The 21670-nt window shown below is 42.8% G+C and overlaps 1 protein-coding gene across 1 annotated transcript; it reads right to left on the reverse strand.

Annotated features, from left to right (window-relative positions):
* Nucleotides 1-3260: 3260 nt before the first annotated feature.
* lfng (LFNG O-fucosylpeptide 3-beta-N-acetylglucosaminyltransferase) lies at nt 3261-10903 on the reverse strand. Its single transcript, XM_080512220.1, is given in 9 exon segments — nt 3261-4833; nt 5166-5251; nt 5352-5517; nt 5708-5793; nt 5894-6047; nt 6134-6236; nt 6453-6501; nt 10442-10564; nt 10566-10903. Coding segments are annotated over 9 exon segments (1086 nt in total). The 5' UTR covers nt 10818-10903; the 3' UTR covers nt 3261-4766.
* Nucleotides 10904-21670: the final 10767 nt, after the last annotated feature.

Consider the following 21670-nt stretch of genomic DNA (forward strand, 5'->3'; position numbering starts at 1 on the left):
GTGATTTATATCCGTCCTGCTGTTGAAGATCTGCGATAAAACAAAAATTACAAACCTCATATGTACACCTCGTAGACACTTGAAGCGACCGGTGGCAGCTGCTCCAACAGTCACAGAATCTCACAAATCATCCGCTCATGTCTCGCTGGTGTAAAAAAAAATTACAAATTGGTATTTTACGGCGGGTTTATGTGCTAGATCGTTTCTCAGCCTCTCAGTTGGTCCAGAGTGTTTCCTGTCTTTCTGACAAGTCCCCATCGACTGTCCCCCTCCAACCTCCCACTGTGCATGAGGCCGGAAACTTGGCCTCGGCCGTGGGTGTAAATTAAAATGCTAATAGTGTATAGTTGAAAGTCTGAGTCCTGCTGGTGTTTCTTCTTCTTTTTTTTTTTTTTTTTCTTTCCTTGCAGCTGCTGGTATGGGAATGGACACGACTGCAACGGCAAACAGGGAAGATAAACACGAGGAAACCTCTAAAGGAAAGTAATCACATGTAACAACTGCCATTCACTCCAAGTTGCTCGCAGATGTCGACATGTTTGATGAAATGCCAACAAACAAACTGGAGGAAATGGTTTTGGACTGATCAGAATCTCTATTTTCATATGCACACTTTTTTGGGGAAAAGAAATATAATAGCCTTTTAATAATTTCCCACTGATAAACAGTGGCTGATAAAGTGAGGGATTATAGAGGGGTAAGACTAAGATGTTAACGGTTTGATGTTTGTGTAAAAAGCCCTCTCCGTTGCAGCAAAAGATCGACCTGCTGCTCATCCAATTACTGTTTGCACATTCGCAGCTTGCCACTTCAATAATGCAAGAGTTTTACAGTTAAGCCTTCTGCCCTGTTTTCCCATGGGAGCCGCGCCAGACGAGGCCTCTCTCTCTCTCTCTCTCTCTCTCTCTCTCTCTCTCTCTCTCTCTCTCTCTCTCTCTCGCTCTCTCTCTCTCTCTCTCTCTCCATCATTACAGCTGATCAAGGCTTTATCATTAAAAATGACCATGGTCTCCTGTTAAACTGACAAAACTTCGTCCCACAATATATGACTTGAAACTTTAGATTTCTGACATTTTAGAAAAACTGAAAAAGATGTTGACACTGATGCGAGTGAGCAAGAGCTTTAGACACATAAACGACGGCTGATTTTCCCACTAGACGTCTGCGGAAGACAAAGCTGTGATTATGGTTTGTGGCGAGGATGTTTGCTGTCAGTAATTTGTCTCCCATGCAAGGTTTTGTTGATGGATCTCGAGCTCAGTGTCTGTCAGGGTTCATCCAACTTGTGCCTCGCAAAACACTGACTTTATCCAGTTAAGTCTTATGAATGCAAGTTTTCTACTGTTTTATGACAGAGAGATTTAAAGATTTTTTTTTTGGAGGGGGGGGGGGGGTAACCGTGAAGTCAGGTGACTTTTTTTTGTTGGCATGTAAAGCCTTTAATCAGAGCTCTCTGCCTGTTCCATTGCAACAAAAGATTTGGATCGTTTACGTGAATCAAAGTGATAACGCCACTGTGTGAAATCCTAAAGTGCCTCTGACGACACTGAGATACTGCAAACTACTTCAAGTGTACCTCATTCCATATTGTAACAGGGACCAGGAAACATAAATCTGACTCTTTCACGGGCTACTTGTGGCTGAACATCCTTTTTGATTATTTTTCCATGACGGACCTTTACAACATTATTGAATGAAACCTATTAGAACGACAATAACTTTTTACCAAATAAAATGGACATGGGTGTACCTCACACTATAATTTATGCATCTTAGTATTTTAGTTCATGATCAGCTGTTATTGATCACTGTGCAAATATTGTATTTGCATACAGTTTCAGTGTGTTCAAACTTAATTTGATTACATCGTAAATACTTTCTACTGCTGGCTATCTCATTACACCAGTTTATTATTATTTCAACAAGGTTTTTTGTGATTGTGGGAGAGCGACATGTTACTTGTAGACAGTTTAATAAATTCTGCTTTTAATCAGATGGCACTCTGCTGCATTTCTCTACTTCTCCAGCATTGATCACTAATCTAATTCATTCAGACCTGGCTTTTACCTGTGTTTCTCAATTGATTACAAATACTGTAAATTATTCATGACAAACCATTTAGAGAACTGCAATGTAATCAAACTCCATTTTGTCTACAACCTTGCTGCAGGACAACTCAGTAATGGTAATAAAACAAGACAGCAACTCAATGCAACTTCAAACTCGACTTTAAGAGTCTAATATTCATTACTGTTATGCTGAAGCTTCTTCAGTCTTCCTCTCGAACAGAAATCACATTATTCCAGGTTTAGCATAAATCAACTGAATGCTTGTGTCTTAAGATAGATTTTTAGATTAAAATAATTTACATGGGCGTGTGCAATAATACAATACCACTGCAGGTCTGAATACGTTCCAAACTACTCTCAGATCAGCTCAACATACCAAAGATGAAATATGACAAGTATGGTAAAGTGCCATTTTGCTTTTTTGCTCCTTTAGTTTGGAACAAACAGGATCCTCCTTAGAGAATTCCAAGAAACAGCCCAAGATGTTATCTTATTCCATTGATTTTAATAAATGTACTGTTTAAGTTATATTCTTCTTTAGTTCCAGTGTTTAGTTTTTGACTCTTAAAAGACTTTGAATCGTGTATTTGATTTTAATGGTGTTTTCCATCTTAATCTTGACATTTGCTTTAACTTTCAATGTCTTGGTCTGTTAATACTAACCATTTCTTATTCCATGTGAAACTCCTTGGGCTGAACATTGTATATGAAGGTACTATATAAATGAAAAACAAACATCACTTGAAAGGTGAAGATGGGACCTCTATTGGTGACACAAAGCTGAATTCAAATGAATGGCGATTGGATATTGTCTCAGACAGCTTTGTCACTCTGGAATAACCTGCTCAAAAATATTTGTCTAACCTAATCTTTGTCTCTTTAACGTATAAAATACTTTATTCTGTCTTAATCCGGTGCTCTATTTCTAATTGTGTTTTGATTTTAAATCCGTGCTTCATTTGCTTTTCTATAATGTGAAGCCCTTGACTTCAGAAAGTGCTAGATTTATCCTAAATTTTGATTTGTTAGAAAATCAGTTGTTCCTGACCACATTTGGTAATAAAACCAGAGCTTGTGTCATTAAAACTGCATCTTCTGAAACCACAATTCACTTCAATAGTTTCTTCTTGAACTTGGAAGGCAGTCAAATAAAAAACATGACCAAATATGTTCAGTTTCTCAGTGGTTATGCACTTTTATTCATCATTTCAGGTCCCACTGTGGGTCCCATGGTAGTTAATACCAGGATCAGCTCATAATCCCTGAGAAGCCAGTATTGGGAATGAACTGTTCGAACCCTCCAGATACTGGAGAATAAACACCACAGTCACTTAAGCACAGTTCAAAGCGGAACAAATAATCATGTCCAGGTCATTAAAAGCGCATGTAAACCACGACAGGGAAATTACATTCTAAGCATAAACAACCGCTACCTATTTAAACCGAAGGCACAGTATACAATACTGTAATCAAAATGGCTAATGCAACCCAATATGGGTGAGGAATGCCACAGAGGGACGCAACACCTCCATGTGGAAACACTGAAGCTGCTCTCACCTCACAGGCCTCAACAGGAACCAGCCAGAATTATGTGTAAATGGGGAAACATTCATGTTGACAATTAACAAAGAGCTGCATTTTTGTGCAAACTAAGTATAGACTGCGGCTCGTATCATACATGTGGTTGTTTAGCCCCAAACCTTCTGTACAGATATTTGGGGCTGTTATTTTTCCAAATGGTGTTTATGCAAGCTAAAGCCGGTTATTCTCCTGCTGTTGTACCTTGAGAGGTGAGGAGCAAACATCAGCACATTTGAAACACAGCTGTGCAATAATCAAACAACAACCCGAGACTTTTCAAAGCAATTCAAAAGGATGATTGTAACCCCAAGTCAAAATCTCTTCCACTCATTACTTTTCCCTGATTGTAACTAATGCAAGGACTCTTAAATACTTTTTAAAAAAAACATCTGAATGAGTATATGCTGAGATTTTGAGGGGTTAGTTTGTTAGTTCAGACACAAATCTGAGGCATATTGGTAAAGGGTGTGAACTACATCAGTTCACCTTTAAAAATTTATCAAATAAGGAAAAAGTGCTTTGTCCTGATATACCTCAGATTAAGTGACCAAAGGATGCATTTGGAAATCTGCCAACTGCCAGCTCAAGTTATTGGGGGAAATAACACTGTCTGCTTTAAAGCACAAGTACATCTTCATATTTGAGAACTTGTCCGGAGTCATCAGAGTTCAAAGAACTAAATAAAAGCCAATTGTATGCGATTATAGCCCAAAGTCTGCAAACAGACTTGGGTGGGTTAAAAGCGAAGGAGAGTTAACTCAAGCTGGCAAAAGGCTCCAATAAAACGACAATACATTCTATGAGAATTGCAGAAACATTTACAAGCAACATATACATGACAAAGCTCGACTGATTGCCTGCAAAACGTAACGATGAAAGCTTCTTCCGGCCTCCGCCTGCGAGCGATGCAGGGTGAGGCTCCTGGCTCCCGACAGGAAGGAATACTCCCCGACCGAGGCGGGCCGCACAGCAGCCCAGTAAAACTACACATAAAGACCGCGCACAACCACAGCGAGAACGCAGCGGCTGCACGGTCCAATACCAAAACACTGGTCCCCGCGAGCCTTTCAGATACCGAGGCACGACGGGGACGAGGATGAGAAAGGAGCGGTCGCCCTAGAAGGCAACCCGAAGGGGACACCACGGGGTGTCTGGGTACAGGAGACAGTGCACCGACTTGAACCTGGAAGACAGAGCAGAGAGACCGGAGTCAGATCGCTGGAGTCGAGTCAAATACAAAACTACTGCATCCTGTTACGGCCCCATGAAAACTAGCCAATGTCATTTACATTGGAAGCACAGCCCTTCTACTCCTTCGTGTTTTCATCAGAAATACATTGTTTTCTACCGAGTTTCAGAAAAGCCTTGGAAAGAGTTCAATAACCAAACAATATTATGTAAAAAGATTACATGGTAAAAAGGCAAGAATAATCCCAAAGCTTCAGTTAATTTTTTTCCTGCACTAAATCTCCTGGGCATTTGCTTCATGAGGCCTTCAGGCAGAGCGTTTCTTACCTTGATGGATCCTCCTCTACAGGAAAAGCTCCTTTCAAATTGATGATGTTGCTCTTGTTTTCAAACATCCCATAACTGAGCGTGATCTGGAGGAAAAAGAACAATGAGAATAAGACGAAATCCTCATGCTGATCTTACAAATAATACAAGAAGCTTTTCATTCAAAAATGTTTTTGTTTTTTTTACCTGTTTATGGATCTCAGATCTCGACACCTGTTGCAGGTTTTCCAGGTGGGAGTGGAACAGGTTGCTGCGGGTCAGAGGGACTCCCAGGACGGACTCGATGATGTAGCCGATGGTGCAGTCGTCGGGCAGACGGATCTTCTCTGCCGTGTTCATAAAGTGACCACCACTGAAAAGACACAAAGTAATAACCCGTTAACACCGATGTGACACACCTGTTGAGGAGTTCCGTCAAGCTAAAGGTCATCAATAAGCTTCAACAAAATGTTGCCATTTTTAAACGCAAAATTCTCTGGAACAAAAATGCAAAAAAAACATGGTTTCACTTGGAATCACTGTGGTGTAAACTTGACTCTTACCTGGCCCACGGACTCATCTTCAGAGCAAGACCACGACTCACACAGAAACCGGCTCCTCCGGTAGCAAACCAGAAATTTACGGGCTTCTATGGAAAAAAAAGTGAGAATACGTACAGTATTATAAGATCAGTCAGTCAGTAAGATTTTTTTAAAATCTCGGTCACGAGAATTTGCCCGTCTACGTACCATTTTATTGTCGCCCAGCCTCTCCGTGGCCTCGATGGGCCGGTCCAGGCTGGGTTTACCGATGTACATGTCTTGTGTGTGGGGGTAGTGAGACAGGTGCTTCACCAGAGTCCGAACGTTCACGTAGTTGTCGTCGTCGACGTGACAGAACCACCTGAGAAGCAGAAACATTATTAGATATAGGCGTATTTAAACGAATGCAACAATCGGTGGTAAAAGGAAAGGCCAGCTGATGCTCACTTTTTCCCAGACTCTATGAACTTGTCATATTCCACGGCCATCTTGCAGGACAGAGCTTGCCGACTATGAGCCGCAGAGCAGTTGGTGTTGATTGCGTGACTCCCTGTGGCAGCAAAAGACACAAATGGTGTTAAAGATGTAATCAACAAAAGGAGGCCGAATATGTAAATACCATCTTTCATTGAGGAAAAAAGCTCAAAGCTAAAAAAAAAAAAAAAAAAAAATGTATTACATTCATCTAGCTTCTCATAACTGGTCCTTTTTTCTTAAAACAAGTACATCACTGTTCCCCATGTGAGATTCCCCTCATAAAACTCACCGATTTTCTTTTTTAGCTCCTCATCCTCGCCATCTGTGAAGATGTACGTCTGTGGGGAAAACAAGAGAAAGCACAGATAAGTGGAGTTGCCCCTCAAACTCATAAAATCACAGCCCGCATTAGGCCGATCATGTGAAGTGGTCACACGATCAGATTCGACAGTGCCTTCGCCCTCGCGTCACAGTCGGTGTGATTAGCATCAATCAACGTGCCTTTTATGCAGTGGAAAATGCATCGAGTTAAACAGCCCCCTTGCTCCAATAAAGGCCTTTTGTGCCGCCTTTTACTCTCTCCATGGCAACTACGCAGCCGGCCCAAAGCATCCCAGACAAACAACAAAGGCGGAGGCAGACTGTCCGCCTCCCACACACACCCCATTCATGTGGCACATCCTGACTGAACCCCCCCCCCCCCCCACACACACACACACACACACATCTAATGGACGTGCTGCCAGGCTGCAGAACGCCGCACAGCTGAAACTGTATCAGGAAAATGTTACAGTCCGTACAGGCTGGATGGAATAACAGATTACCATCTGCAGTCCACTCTGACATTATCGCTGTGCGACTGCCAAACTTAAAAGATTAGAAAGACTGAAACCACAGGATTGCCTGTTGAGTGTAGCAATTGACAAAGCAGTCAACAACAAAGGGCATCTAACATGAGCTTGCACTTTAAATGAAGCAGCGCGAGGGGGGGGTGTTAGACGCCGCTTTATAACTCACACCGAGCAGGTGCTAGTTGGTGAATAGTGGTGATGGAAAGGTGGCTGCCCCGGGGCTTTGTAACCGCCAGTGGTGTGTTTACTCTTCACCTCAGGTGAGGCAGCACCTGCCGAACGCCACGCTGCCTTATCTGTGCCACGTGTCTCTACATGCCAGGTCGTGGCGCCTCGACCCTGAACAAGGGAGCGCTGCGTGTCAGCTGCACACCTCCTTCTTGCAAGTCGTCCGGCCAACGGCACGCTCATCCATGAACAGGATGCTAATTTTACAAGAATTAAAATAAAAGGGAGACAAACGAAGGTCTACTTTTTTTTGGTGGTGGTGGGGGGTTGGAAACAAAACAAAGACTGGAGCAGTTTGTGGAACAAATTCTGAGCAGATGTTGCTCAACGCTGCAGCCATGAGCCTGTATTTGTTCAAGAAAAGACGGTGGTTTCGCTAGTGAAGGGATCAGAGGCTGGCGCTGTTTGCTTTAAAGCCACATTGAATAGACGGCCTAATCACTGAGGCAGCTGCCAGAACTGCCCAGGCACTCGCACACAGACAGAGGGGGGGGGGGGGGGGGGGGAGGGTGGGAGGACAGAGCGGTGGGTGTAGGGGTGTCTCATTGCTGATTAGTAAATCGAAAACCGTGTGTGGCCATTCAGTCCCCCCCCCCCCCCACCCCCACCCCCAGGCCACATATGCAGCCAGAGCCTCTTCAATAGAACAATGCTGCACGTTTTCATGCTGGGTAAAGTCTCAACTGGGTAAATTCTCAATATGTTTGCCAGCATTTGCATACAGCTGCAGGAGTTAACCAAAGAGAAAACTTCAGACAAAGATCTCTTGTTCTATCACCGTTTCTCAACTGAAAGGGAGAAGAGGAAGAAAAAAGTTACTTTCAGGGAATACTAATTTTTGAGATGGTGGTGTGTGAAGCACAGATAAGAGGCGAGAAGGCACAGGGCGAGGACGAGGTGGCGATGACTGGGTGTGGTGACCCTGTGCCCCTGAACACAGGACGCACTGCCACGGCCCCGTCTGAGCTGACATGGTGCCGAGCTGGCTGTCTCCAGCTTCCCAGGAAGGAAGGGCACCGGGCTGCAGCCTTTAAATCGACCGCCTCCGCCCCGACTCCTTCCCCGTCGTGTCTCAGACATTTAAAAGCATCTCGGCACATTTCATCAAGACAAAAGGAGAGGAATGAGCCAAATCAGAGGAGTACCAGACGATCTCCCAGAGTAGTAAAACCGTGCGTCTGTGTGGAAACAATCCTCACAAATGGGCACAGAATCCAAACATTGAGCTTTTCACTCATGAATGACAACCACCCACTTTCTGCCCACTTGTACTTTACTACTTCAAGCTGAAGCCATTTGATCAACTCGACTGCAGCGCCAACTTTTTTTTTTTTTTTCCCCTGAAGCCTAAAAGCACTCATTGTTGAAGTGTTGGCTAATTGTGGTCCTCTTAAGGCAGGAATGCATGGCACACTACCATGAAGATGTCAGTGCCAGCTGTCCAGACACTAGAAAATGAATCTGCCCTCTGATAAAAGCTGCTACTGGCTCGTAGTGCGAGGTCAGGAAGAGGAAGAAACAGAAGGGGATGGAGGAGGCTTTCTGGAGCACAAGCCCCCCCATTCAGACGGCAGCTATTCACATACAGATAGCAAGTGGTGGGATTTACAAAAACCTGGCATTTATGTGCTCAAAGATTAAGAAGGCCACAGGCGCTATGTGTCAACACAGCTATCACAGAGATAATCTCTCGTCCCCGATCTCACACAAACGGCAACAGATAGCAACTCCCATCTGGATGCAACTTAAAAAAAATATATCTGCAAACTGTAAAAGTACCAGATTTTGTCCTTCTCCAAAAATACCATGTGACCCCTTTTGTGTGCAGGAATAAAATAAAGTAAAAAAAAAAAGGGGTCTCTAAACGCCACAGATGTTCATCAGCTGAGCGTGAGAATCAAACCTGAGTGCAGAGGATGGCCATATGTACACGGTGGGAACTGGGAGCATCATATGGCTGGCATTAAGGGTATCCTTTGTTCCGAGTCCCCCCCTGACCACCTGGCACCCTTCCTCCAGGAACTCCCTCTTGCATTGTGGTGCTTTAGTCTGTCCTTTTCTGTGCACACAGCCACGCACCAGCTGCCTGCGTACACCATCGCCGCCGTTAACTCCGCAGTGGACTCACTAACATTATCACTGCAAGGAATTACAACCAATTAGCATAAGAGCAGGTGTTTTCAAGCACAGTGTTGATCATTAATACAAGCCAGGCAGGTAATTGTGTCTAATGATTAGCTGTGCTCCAACAAGTGACGGCTAAGTGATTGTGACGGCCTATTATTTTTATTACAACGACATCAAACACCTTATGAGAGAAGATTTCTGCACAAACTCCACCGATGCTGAAAACCTGAGTGTGACAGCACCCGAGGCAAATTAACAAGACTTTTCCAAAAGCACATGTGACATTTCTCGGAGCAGGACGGAAATCACTTTGACTAGCCACGGTTGACCTCAAACTACATCTTTGTGCACCGTCTAAAGAAGCGTGGTTCTCAAGGATACGTTTTCATACTCTGCGTGCTATTCCCAGCCCAAGCTTGCCTATAGATGCACCCCTTTGTCCCAGGCATCCCCTTAACGAAGCCCCCCGATTTCCCATCCCTCCAGTAAGCCTGACCCAGACTCAGCTCCCACGTTCCCATGGAGAGAGGGGAGACAAGGGGCTGGGAAAGCTTTTCTTCCCCCTTCAGAAAGACGCTTTGTTAGTGCTGGAAGGGGGACAGCGCTGGAGTCGGTGCTGTGAAGCATCCATTGCACCCGGGGCATTCACAGGGACACCCGAAAAGAGGAGGAATAATAGAGAGTGGGGAGAGGGAGGGGGGGTTGGAGAAGGGGAGAAGAGGGGGTCCTGAAACTGCTCCCTCCGTTCTCAGGGACATCACTCAAGAGGAGAATAAAAAGTGACAGAGCGGAGGAAATTCAGCACGATTATCAGGGGTTGTGGGGCGATTTCAGTGCGTCACCTGGTGACAAGGAGGGGTGGGTGGGGGCAATGGAGTACAGTCAATCTCCATCAAAGGGGCATCACCTGCATGCTTGCAGTGGATCAACTCTGCAGCCTGGCTCAACAAAGAGTCACATGACTCCACAAATAACCAAAACTCTTTGTATTGTTTGTGCATGCAGAGGTCGATTATTAATGCAAACTTTTTAATAATTCATCCGATATTACCGTTGTACATTTTATGTATACCTGTTGCATGTTTCTGGAGATCCATGTGTCCAGGAGCAGGTTCAGTCTGGACTGGTGGAACTTCTTGGTGGTCTTCACTGCGATGAAGATGTCCTCCGGGCTGATGTCCTCGGCTGCCGGGGGGGTCCGCGGAGGACCGCGCGGGCATCTCCACCTCCCTGCGTCCGCGGGTCAGCTTGGTGAAATACGCCGAGAAGGCGTTCTTATCCCGGGCGCTCGCGTCCTGGAGCAGAGCGCGCGTCCCGGGCACCTCTGCGTCCGGGCGCCCTTCCACCCGGACCCGGTGATGCTGCACGGCCACCAGCACCAGCAGCACGCACAGGCACGCCGTGCACGCGACGGAGATCGCCGTCTTCCTTCCATTATTCTTCAACATTGTTGAAATTTAAAAAAAAAACCCGACTAAAAGCTAAGGTGAACTTCTGACGCACAGTCCATATGGTTCAACTTACGGGACGTAGGATCCGTGACGGCGCATCGCTGGAAAGCGTCTGAGGGACCAGTCATGTGGGGGAATAAATAAGTTTCCAAGGTGGCCCCGCCTTGTGGGCGGGGCTTACGCGTGCCTCTGTCTTTTATGGACAAAGGAGGCGTGGTTAAAATCCATGCGCTTGTATGATGTAGAATTACCTTCAAATTTTGTTTTCATTCAAATAAATGTATGCTGAATATTAAGAAAACTGAACTAAACTGATGGATTTTGGGAAAACAAAATGTTGAAGATATTGAGCTATAAAAGTAAAATGCCTGTTCCCCCTGTAGGTGGTTTTTCTCCAAGTACTCCAGATTACTTCCAAAAGCATCCAATTTGCAAGTCTTAGGTCTCTCTTACAGGTGCAACATACATGAATGCAATTAAGGACTTATTATTGGGCTTTTTCACAAGCTTGATCCAATATTAGATTGTGATGGTCGGAAGCTGGGAGAGAGCTAAACTTCAAGGAACAGATTTGGAGAACGCTGCTTTAGAGTATGCATGTTACACTTTGTGCAGGCAGCAGTAGAAAGGAAATAAAGGTAAGGGGGCATCTGGAATTGAACCAGAGACCGCTTGATCTGCACTCAAATGCTCTACCACTGAGCTATACCCCCTACCCTCTGATTTAGGCTCATGTATTCCTTACTATGATATGATGTAAGTTCCTCACTGCTCAAATGTGTTCACAAATTCACTCTCCATCATTTCCCTTTATGAAAATGCTTGTATCCTCCCTACAACATTGCTGACCTTCATTACAATATCACTGACCTCCTGACTTGAGGATTATTGCAATTTACAGTAAATAAATCAAAGAGCGATACTTTTTAATGAAAACATACAATCATATGATTTACAAGATTTACAAGAAAAGCATGTTGGGCTTGCTCATAATTGTTGTAGACCAAGTGCATTTCCACCACAGCAGCAGCCTCGTGGTGCTTGACCCGCTGAGGAACATTCACTGATTCACACACACAGCGGCAACAATGGGGACAGCTGCCATGCAATGTGCTCAGCCTCCACTGGGAGCAATTTGGGGTTCAGCATCTTGCCCAGGGACACCTCCACATGCAGACAGAGCAAGACAGGAGATCCAACCATCAACTTGGGAATGAAAAACAACATGAGAAGAGAAAATAAAACACCCAATGACTCCCTAAAACCGACCCCCAAAAAGAGATATGTTTAACAAGAGAGAGAGAGAGAGAGAGAGAGAGAGAGAGAGAGAGAGAGAGAGAGAGAGAGAGAGAGAGAGAGAGAGAGAGAGAGAGAGAGAGAGAGAGAGAGAGAGAGAGAGAGATTCTAATATATGATATATACACTCACAACAAGTACAGACAAAGCACACATGTAACAACATGATAAAGAAACAAGACTCAATGTGTTAGTGAGCTGAATGAATGTTTGAGAATATCTCGATTTCTGTCATTGTAGATCCTCTGGTTCTTTCAGCAACTTCAAGTGTAAATTGTGCTTGTTTCTTATGGTAAAGCTAAAGCTACGGTGGAACGTGATTATATTCTCCAATTTGAAATTTCAATTTCACTTAAATTTTTTCCTTTCTGAGGGTGAAGCTATTCAAACACAACCAAGTATGAGGTGGGTGTTTGCTGCACAAACAGGCCCCATTGTTCTTCATTGACCTTGCGAGGACTCTAAACAGTTGGCCATTCCCGAACACTTGTTATTCAAATTTTGGCTCTCGCAACTGAGTGCCGTCTGCTGCTGGGACGCCGACCAAAAGCACACAAGTTCCATTCAGACCAATATGCAGCTGGTGGAGGCTCAGTAACCCCAACGCCCAGCAGCTATCAACACGTCCAATTCATATCACATTCATTCATTTCCATCAGAGATATGGTAATACTGACCAGATGATGCAGATACTCTTCAGTTATTAGCTATTTATCAGGTGAGAATTGTTGGATCAGGGAAAGAGATTCTGGAGTCCCACAATGAGTGAAAAATGCCATCAAGCAAAGCTTCGGGCCCCCTTGAAATCACTGGATCAATATCCTATTTATAATCAAAAACAACAAAAACTTGTTTTCCACTGCAGGTGTTTAATTCATTACAATTCCAGTACGTGCTTAACATAACTTACCTTTCCGTTTTCTATCATCTAACAAGACCTTCTGTTAGGCTTTTGAAAATGAGCACAGAAAGCCGTCTGAAAAAAGCATAAGAAACCAGGCAGAGGGGGCCGTCTCCGTGGCCTCCATTCTCCTTCAATCAAGCAGCTCTTTCTTTCTCTCTGCTGGGCTCGCCAGCCGTTCGTCCCACCTTGGAAACTGCTTCAGGCCCTTTGGGGTTGTGAAAACAATGTCAGTTGTTAAAATGGCAAGTGAAAAAGCAATGCTTTCCAACTCCAGCCTCACCCACATCCTTATTTCTCAGTTCATTCCAACCTTTTGCTAAATCCCGCCGACATGCTTTCTTGTCCCTTTTGAAATCACCCCCACACAACTATTACCTCTCCTTTGACCGGCCCCTTCGAAAAATGACTGCCGAATACCAGCAAGATGAAATCTGGTTTCTCCTGACAAACCCACTTCCTCACCACGGTGCCCACAAACCCACAGATAAATACCACAATGCGCTTGGTTTCTGCCACTGATTGTATCAGCATGTCAGATCTGAGCTCAGACGGTGTAATTAAAGGTTTGCTATTTATAGTTCCAGCACAAAGATGATTGAATGTAGATGTTGTACAGCAGGTAAACAGTCTCTGTGTCACAACATGCCACTGCTGTCTGGAAACACATGTTACATTGGCCATGTATGGATCCAACATGTTGAAAAAAAAAAAAAACACACACACACACAATATGGAAGACATTAGCTCAAAACGCCATCTTCAAGATCATAATGTTTCCTTTTATCTTAGAATGCACTCTGTTTTATGTTCCTCTGGGCGGCATACTCATTGTTTGTGCTCTTTAAAACCTTTTTAAATTTGTGGAAAAAACAGAATTCCACTTGCAAGATTCAAAGTGAAAAGATTGAAGTTTATTTAGGAGAAAGAAGTAATTAATTGCGAGTATTAGTGAGAGGAGAGTTACAATTCTCTGTACTTGTTTGGTCCATAGAGTAGGACATGAGGAAGATAACTTAAAGCATCTTTAAAGGAAGGGGGCATCTGGATTTGAACCAGAGGCCTCTTGATCTGCAGTCAAATGCTCTACCACTGAGCTATACCCCCTCACTGGACAGATGCTGGACACATGTCTCAAAGACATTTGAGTTCAAGGGTCACATCCTTCCCAATTTTATCTTGAGTTGGCCAGACCAGTAAAGTTGTGCCATAATAACCATTTTAATTCCAACTTTAAAGTTTTTATGTGTTGTGGCAAAGAGTACAAGAATTTAAAAAATGTCTTTATTTTCCACAAAACCAAACAATTACTATGGAAAAATGACTGCGATCTCAAAATAAAGGAAATTTTTATGAAACTGTCTGGTTCAAAATAGTAAAATGCCCCCCCCCCAAAAAAAAAACCTCTCCTATAGCTGTTACATTAACAATCATTTTATAAACTCACCCTGACAGCATGACTGTGAGACAAATCTTTCATGGCAGCATTACTGAAATCTCAGCTCGGGTCTCAGTGCTGTGTTTTGTCTGCTATCAGGAATGTAATTAAAAAAATGAATGTTTTCTTTGAAATTTTTATAGTTTACTTAGTGGTATGTTTGACACCCCTGATGTGAGAAGTGGAAACAAATTCTCAATATACAAAGGTGAAAACCGACTTTTAATTTAAACTATTATTTTGACAGTGCCCTCTTGTCAACATCCACTTCATTTGTTTTTACACTTTGCCATGAACAAATCTAATAAAATGCTGAAATCAGTCAAATTGTAACTTCTTTACTCCTGGAAAACATACCTCAAGTTTGTTTCTCTATTTTTCATCCTCAATATATAAGCTTAATCAAATGCCACTTACATTACGTTGATTACTTTCAGACTTTAATAAAACTGTTCCCGCGTATGGCTTCTATAGGTCTGAAGGCTTTTAAAGAATCTAAAATGTAATGAGTATGCTCGGATGACCCTCAGCGATGAGTGCTGAGCGGTGGGATCAGTCCTCACTTCTGTTTATTTTCCCATCACGGACACACTATCTCTGATGGGATTACAGGTCACACCAGAAGTGAGAGCCAGGGGACCGGGCATCCTCCTCAGAACTTGGCTTCAGTTTCCATCATCATGCAACATAAGAGGAAGCTCTCCAAGGACCATGGCTGGGAACACGTTCAGCTGCTCAGGAGACCAGCTTTTTACTGATCTGCGGGGAGAGTTCCCACAGATCAGAGGCCACCTCCTTCAGGTAAACACTAATGAGCTGGAGCGCGCTGAAACCTGGTGATTCGTGCTTGAAATTAAGAAAACACATTTAAAACATGGAGAATCTACTTCACTCTTCCATAATTTCTTTTGAGCTACAAAACTATTAACTGACTTTATCTGTGAGAATAGTTTGGCCGATTATACAAATAATTGATTTATGAAACACAATCAAGTCAAATGTTACTTAGATTAGGATATAATGGGTTTACACAAGGGTTCAGAGTTGTGCAAGTTACTAAAAACTACTTATTGATTACAGTTAGTTACTTTCACAAAAGTCGTAGCATCACTTCATCAATAATTGAAAACATTACAATTGGGAAGTCTTCATAGTTTTATTATTGAATTCTTTCATTCAACACAATGTGCATTAGTCTGATGTCTTGATTTATTCACAAGATTGAAATGAAACTGCATCAGATTTACGACCCAATAACAAGACAAAGCACCTCAAAACAGCTGAGACAAGCTCATACCTCAATTGGACAAGTGGATGTTTATTCAGTGTACAGGCTAATGTTAATGCAACTTGCCGAACAAACTTTGCTGCATAAATGAAAGACAATGAGGTGCTGCTTCTATTGTAAACAGGGGATTAAATATGCACAATAGCAGCTATACAGATCTCTATACAGAGACGGGCCCCCAAACATTTAAAAAAAAGTTGCGTTTGCCTGCATATATACAATGATGGAGTCAGGACTTTGTCAAAAAGTTCCACCTTGGGAGCTGTTTCCAAAAAGTTATGTTTTTAGGCTACACTGTTGCTGTGCAAACAGGGCCTCAGTTTGGCTTTCTGTTCATTGTCAAATCTGATCATTGTTGTGATACACCAGCCCTCTTTGTTTCACAGCAGCTCCATTCTTCTCTTCATTGTACAAACCCACTTATTGTTACTAGAAACAAGATATTCACAAGAGACCCTTCAGGTTTGAATTTCCACCAGGAGCTCCACGAGCTCCAGGGACCTCTAAAAGCTGTTGGCGGCTGAGTTATTTCCATATCATAATGTAAATTTAAAGAGGTCGGAAGTTAGTTGTTATCCATCCAAGAAAAGCCTGTGAAAAAGTCCCAAGTGTTGCAGTAAATGGCCCTTTTCCTAGTCTGTGGATTCTTTCTGACTGTCGCCTCTGGCTATCTTTCTGGGACGTCCATTGCGAGGTCAGTCATTGATGTACATGAAACTGTTGGTTATGTTCTCTTATCCCTTATCCATTATTCCCTTTTCCAATTGTCACTTCAAAACATGGAGTGTGTGACCTGCTGCAGAGGCACTGTGCATAATCTTCTTTGTTGATCTTTGTTTTCACATGAAAACAGTTTATTTGCCGCTGTAAGAGTGGGCTAACTTTTGATTTTCTGCAGGATGTATCAGTAGCCATACTGTTTGCTTTATGCTTCCTGGGTAAATAAGCTCAGTCCTTGGAGCCAGGGGAGATCTCTGCAGCGGAGGAGGAACACTGGACTCTTCACATCCAATGAAAACAGGAAATACACAGTTGGTGGCTGATGTCCTATTTTGAAGACCCATCTCCTCCTTACCTCGTCGCATCCATTCCCTTTGCACTCGCCTCTTCATAACCAGGAGAACCCAAAATTCATTTGCATAACTGCTCAGACCTTCTCGTCACCCCCTCCTGCCCTACTTCCACTCCGTCAACCTAATGCCTCCCAGCACTCTCGCTTTGTAACAGCTCCCATTGTCCACATCAAATAATCAGCCACATTTAAATGGGAAGAGTCCTGTCTGGGCTCCAGACTTACAACTTTAGTTCCCAACACTGATGTACTTAGTGGGAACGATGAGGGACACTTTGCTTAGCTTACTATTTGTGGCCTGCCGGTGGTACGGGGGGCTTTATGTTGTGAAACATGACGAGGTGTGGAGATATGATCTCTGTGTGTGTTACGGTGAAAGAATGGGGCTGCGGGATGTGATACTGTGGAAATGACAGGGCAGTCTGATGTGTCAGACTCTCACGGGACGGCACGCTGCACACAGTGAAACCTCAGCACTTTCCCACCGGAGCCAAGTGTGATGTGGGTGTTACAGATTGTGTCACTTCTATTTATTCTCGCGAAGGACATCTGAATGACCACATGACATGTGGGTTTACTCAAGAGTTCGCTGAAAATAGCTTCAACTACTTTTTAGAATAATATCCAACGTCAACATGGAATGCACAGAGGAACTTTATATCTTCACCTTAACAAACAAAAAGTGACTTAGAGGTGAATCCCCCCCATATTTCATAGATTTTCATCTTGAAGAGCAGGGGGTGTAGCTCAGTGGTAGAGCATTTGACTGCAGATCAAGAGGTCTCTGGTTCAATTCCAGATGCCCCCTGCTATTATATGTACATGAAATAAGTACAAAGCTGTTTCAAATTATGTTAATAAACATTGACAACAAAGGTTTGTTTGTCCGTGATATTATGAAATTATCACTGGTCAAAGCCAACGTTCTCAATGTACCAAAGCTTTGTATGTGAGTCATATATTTATAGAAGTTCTAAAACTGAAGATCAATCTAAATCACATTATAGGTAAACTAACACTGCCCATTTCACATAATTCACTTAGTCCCTACAATTGCACATTGCACGAGACAAAGGAGGCAAAATGTCAATTCTGAGAGGGGGTATAGCTCAGTGGTAGAGCATTTGACTGCAGATCAAGAGGTCTCTGGTTCAATTCCAGATGCCCCCTTACATTATTTGTATGCTGTCTACGTAATGAATACAAAGCCTCAATTGCACTGTGTAGGATAGTACATGCCAGTACATTGACACCCTGTAAAAGGTGTCAGTGCTGGTCTTCTGGGCAACTGCTAAGTCATCACTCTTCCCATGATTGAGTAGCTTATCAAACCAGGCTGAGTGACAATTTAATGACTCAGGAAACTGTGGATTATTCTCTACACACTGAGGGGGCTTAGACCTTTTTTTTTCCTTTAGATTTTTTGAGCTGGAGGTGTGGGGGTATAGCTCAGTGGTAGAGCATTTGACTGCAGATCAAGAGGTCTCTGGTTCAAATCCAGATGCTCCCTAATTTAATCCCTGAGTTGGGCATCACCTCCAAGAATACTTTGCAGCCTTGTCAAGACCATTTATGCATAAGTAATTGCTGGTAGTCCTGTCCATTGAGACAGTATATGGACTTCTTTATATAGGAATTTTCAACTGTGAGCATTTACAAAGTGGTTTACCTCCCATTTTGGTCTTTCTCAGTGAAAACATTAACACCATTAACTATGCTCCCTCAAGCTCATCTTGTCTTTTGGTCAGTGCCACATTTTTAAACCATAAAACATTCTGTAGGCAGTGGAGCCAGACTGAAAAGCATTTTAAAGACTCCAAAAAAGATGGATGATCCTCTACTGAGCTTTGAGGGTGTTCAGTTATTTGGAATCATTCAAAAGAGAAAATATGAGGGATTCTTTTTATGCTTTTCATGTGAATTGGTGATTTATGATATGCAGCGGGGGTATAGCTCAGTGGTAGAGCATTTGACTGCAGATCAAGAGGCCTCTGGTTCAACTCCAGATGCCCCCTTACATTATTTGTATGCTGTCTGTGTAATGAATCCAAAGCCTCAATTGCACTGTGTAGGATTGTACATGCCAGTACACTGACACCCTGTAAAAGGTGTCAGTGCTGGTCTTCTGGGCAACTGTTAAGTCATCACTCTTCCCCATTATTGAGTACCGGTAGCTTATCAAACCAGGCTGAGTGACAATTTAATGACTATGGATTATTCTCTACACACTGAGGGGGCTTGGACCTTTTTTTTTCCTTTAGATTTTTTAAGTTGGAGGTGTGGGGGTATAGCTCAGTGGTAGAGCATTTGACTGCAGATCAAGAGGTCTCTGGTTCAATTCCAGATGCCCCCTGGTTTTATGTGCATGTTGTGAATGCAAAGCCTTGTTTCCCCTGCATAGTTTGAATGTGCTGGTATGGTATCGATTTTCGTACTCTGCCACTTTATCACTTTATCAGTATTCCCAGTGAACTTTTATAACATGTGCTTGACCCTTTGTATGTGAACGATGAGGCAGATTTTGCACTTGAAGCAAAGGAACTGGTAACAACATTGGACGCCAGTGACAGTCTTTACAGTTAATAAGTTTCAATAAACATTCTGGACTCCGGAAGGCTTTAGAATAGATCAACAGACACAAATGTAAGGGTGTATAGCTTAGTTGTAGAGCATTTGACTACATATCAAGGCGTCTCTGCTTCAAATCCTGATGCCTCCTATCCTTAAAGATGAGCCAGCTCGTTACTGTCACTTGTAGAACATGTAAAAACAGTATTGTGTTGTAAATTCACTTTGGCTTTCTGAATTTATGATATGTGGGGGTATGGCTCAGTGGTAGAGCATTTGACTGCAGATCAAGAGGTCTCTGGTTCAATTCCAGATGCCCCCTTGGCAATACAGTGTTTCTGTTGGTAAGACTGACCAAGTTCTGACACATGGTAACAACTGCTACAGTGTTTCACTTTTGTACATTATATATAGATTGCAGCCTCTTAGGGGCCGGTCCTGTTCCAGGGGCTTTATATTTGACACCCCTTATCTAGAAGGATCTAGAATACCAAATATTCCTTAATCTTTACTCATGTCTCTCACTTTAGTATAAGCATGAGACTTACTTATTCTATTTCCTAAATATTATTTATATGCAAGGTGCTTCCAGAAGCTGTATTGTTCATGTCCCTTGACACTGTGTGGGTGCTAAGAATGCAAAACAATGAAATAATAATGAAGCCATGATCTTATTAGCATGTGACACACAGAACAAATACGATTTTCCAGCAAAACATGTATTTATATTTCAGTCCATCTGAATGAGTGGGTTTGATGCAGGTACTCTGTTCACTGATTTCATTGACGTTGCTTGACCGGAGTGATTTTATTTAACCGAATCAACAGGATCATTAGAGAAGGAGCAGCGACCTCCATATCATTGTCCACTTCAATATAGTATTTATCATCTTTGCCCACTCTGGGTTAAGGCTTTTCATGTTCTGTTCAGATTCTGAACAATCTCGTCCCATGTGTGAGGGGGTGTGGCGCAGTGCTAGATCAAAAGTAATACCTTTTTGTCAGTGTGAGTTTTTTCCTGCTTCTGATCGTACAACTTAATAACCTTTACGATGGATGAATAAATACTTAAATGATCCTGAAGGAAATTCAATGTCTACGCTGCCACCAATATTGCCTCGATCGTTGATTAATTGTGGGTGTGAGTGTGTGTGCAGGTGTCTTTTATTAGGCTGAACAAGCCAAGTGTCGCTAACATTCCTGATGGGGAAAATCCCTGAGATTTCACACAGATTCCTCCAAAATATTCACTTCTGATGTTGTGCTGCCCCACACAACACCACGACAGGCACTCAATCATCTCCACAATATTCTACATCTGTTGCAGTTTAGTGCTTTAATGAGTGTTTGCCCTGCTTCCAGAAGTCTATTAGCAACTCCAAAGAATAATTACCGCCTGCTTTCAAATTTTGATTTTAACCCTTTACTTGTTGTTTTTATGTCTCTTGTGGATTTTTGGTTCTTGTTTTTGTAATGCAGAGTGGCAAAGTTCAGTCACGGCTTATTGTTCACCAGGAGAGCTCCGCAGGAAGCGTCCTGATATACTCCAACAGGAGAAGCCAGACAAATTAGGGAGCCATGACAATGAAAAGCAGATGTGACTGTGGTGCAGTTAAATTACTTCACTGCCTTGTGAGAACAGTAAGAAACAATGCAGCGCTTGACGCCCAATTGCTGAAGACACTCTTGCAGCTGTTTGAAAATAAAAGACTAAATGAGGCCGTGATAAATAGTTCTTCTGCACATGCGCAAGTAGATGAACACTAACAATGATGGAGGCCTCCAGACTGTCATGACTACTAATCCACATTCTCCTGGGACTTGGAAGTTTTACAATTGAAAAACACCTTTCATAGCAATCCAGCTTAGTCGTCTGACCATACGAATGTTCGCCTATTCGCCATTGATAATGTTTGTAGCGTGTTGGTCACTGCATTCATGTGTGTGCTTTTATTGCAAAAACAAACAGCAGGATTCCACTCAAAATCCTTAGGTACTTATAAGAGGACCTGGTTATGTACGTACATGTGCCCGATAAAGACATAGTTATTCAAAGACCTGACCATTAAACATACGGGGATTGTCATCAGTAATTAACAGATGGGAAGGACCGTTTACAATTTGAACAAGAGAAAAAAGTGCACTCAAAATTATTTTTGACTGTCATAGGTATTAGATGAACAAATCGACTTTATTTTAATCAATTAAACACCATGTTTACTCAACAAATCTCCGCAGGTTGGATTGGAAAAAACGTCAAAATATCGCCCATTTGGACAAGGTGGGT

Source organism: Blennius ocellaris (genome assembly GCF_963422515.1).
Source record: "Blennius ocellaris genome assembly, chromosome: 16".
NCBI classification, from domain to species: domain Eukaryota; kingdom Metazoa; phylum Chordata; class Actinopteri; order Blenniiformes; family Blenniidae; genus Blennius; species Blennius ocellaris.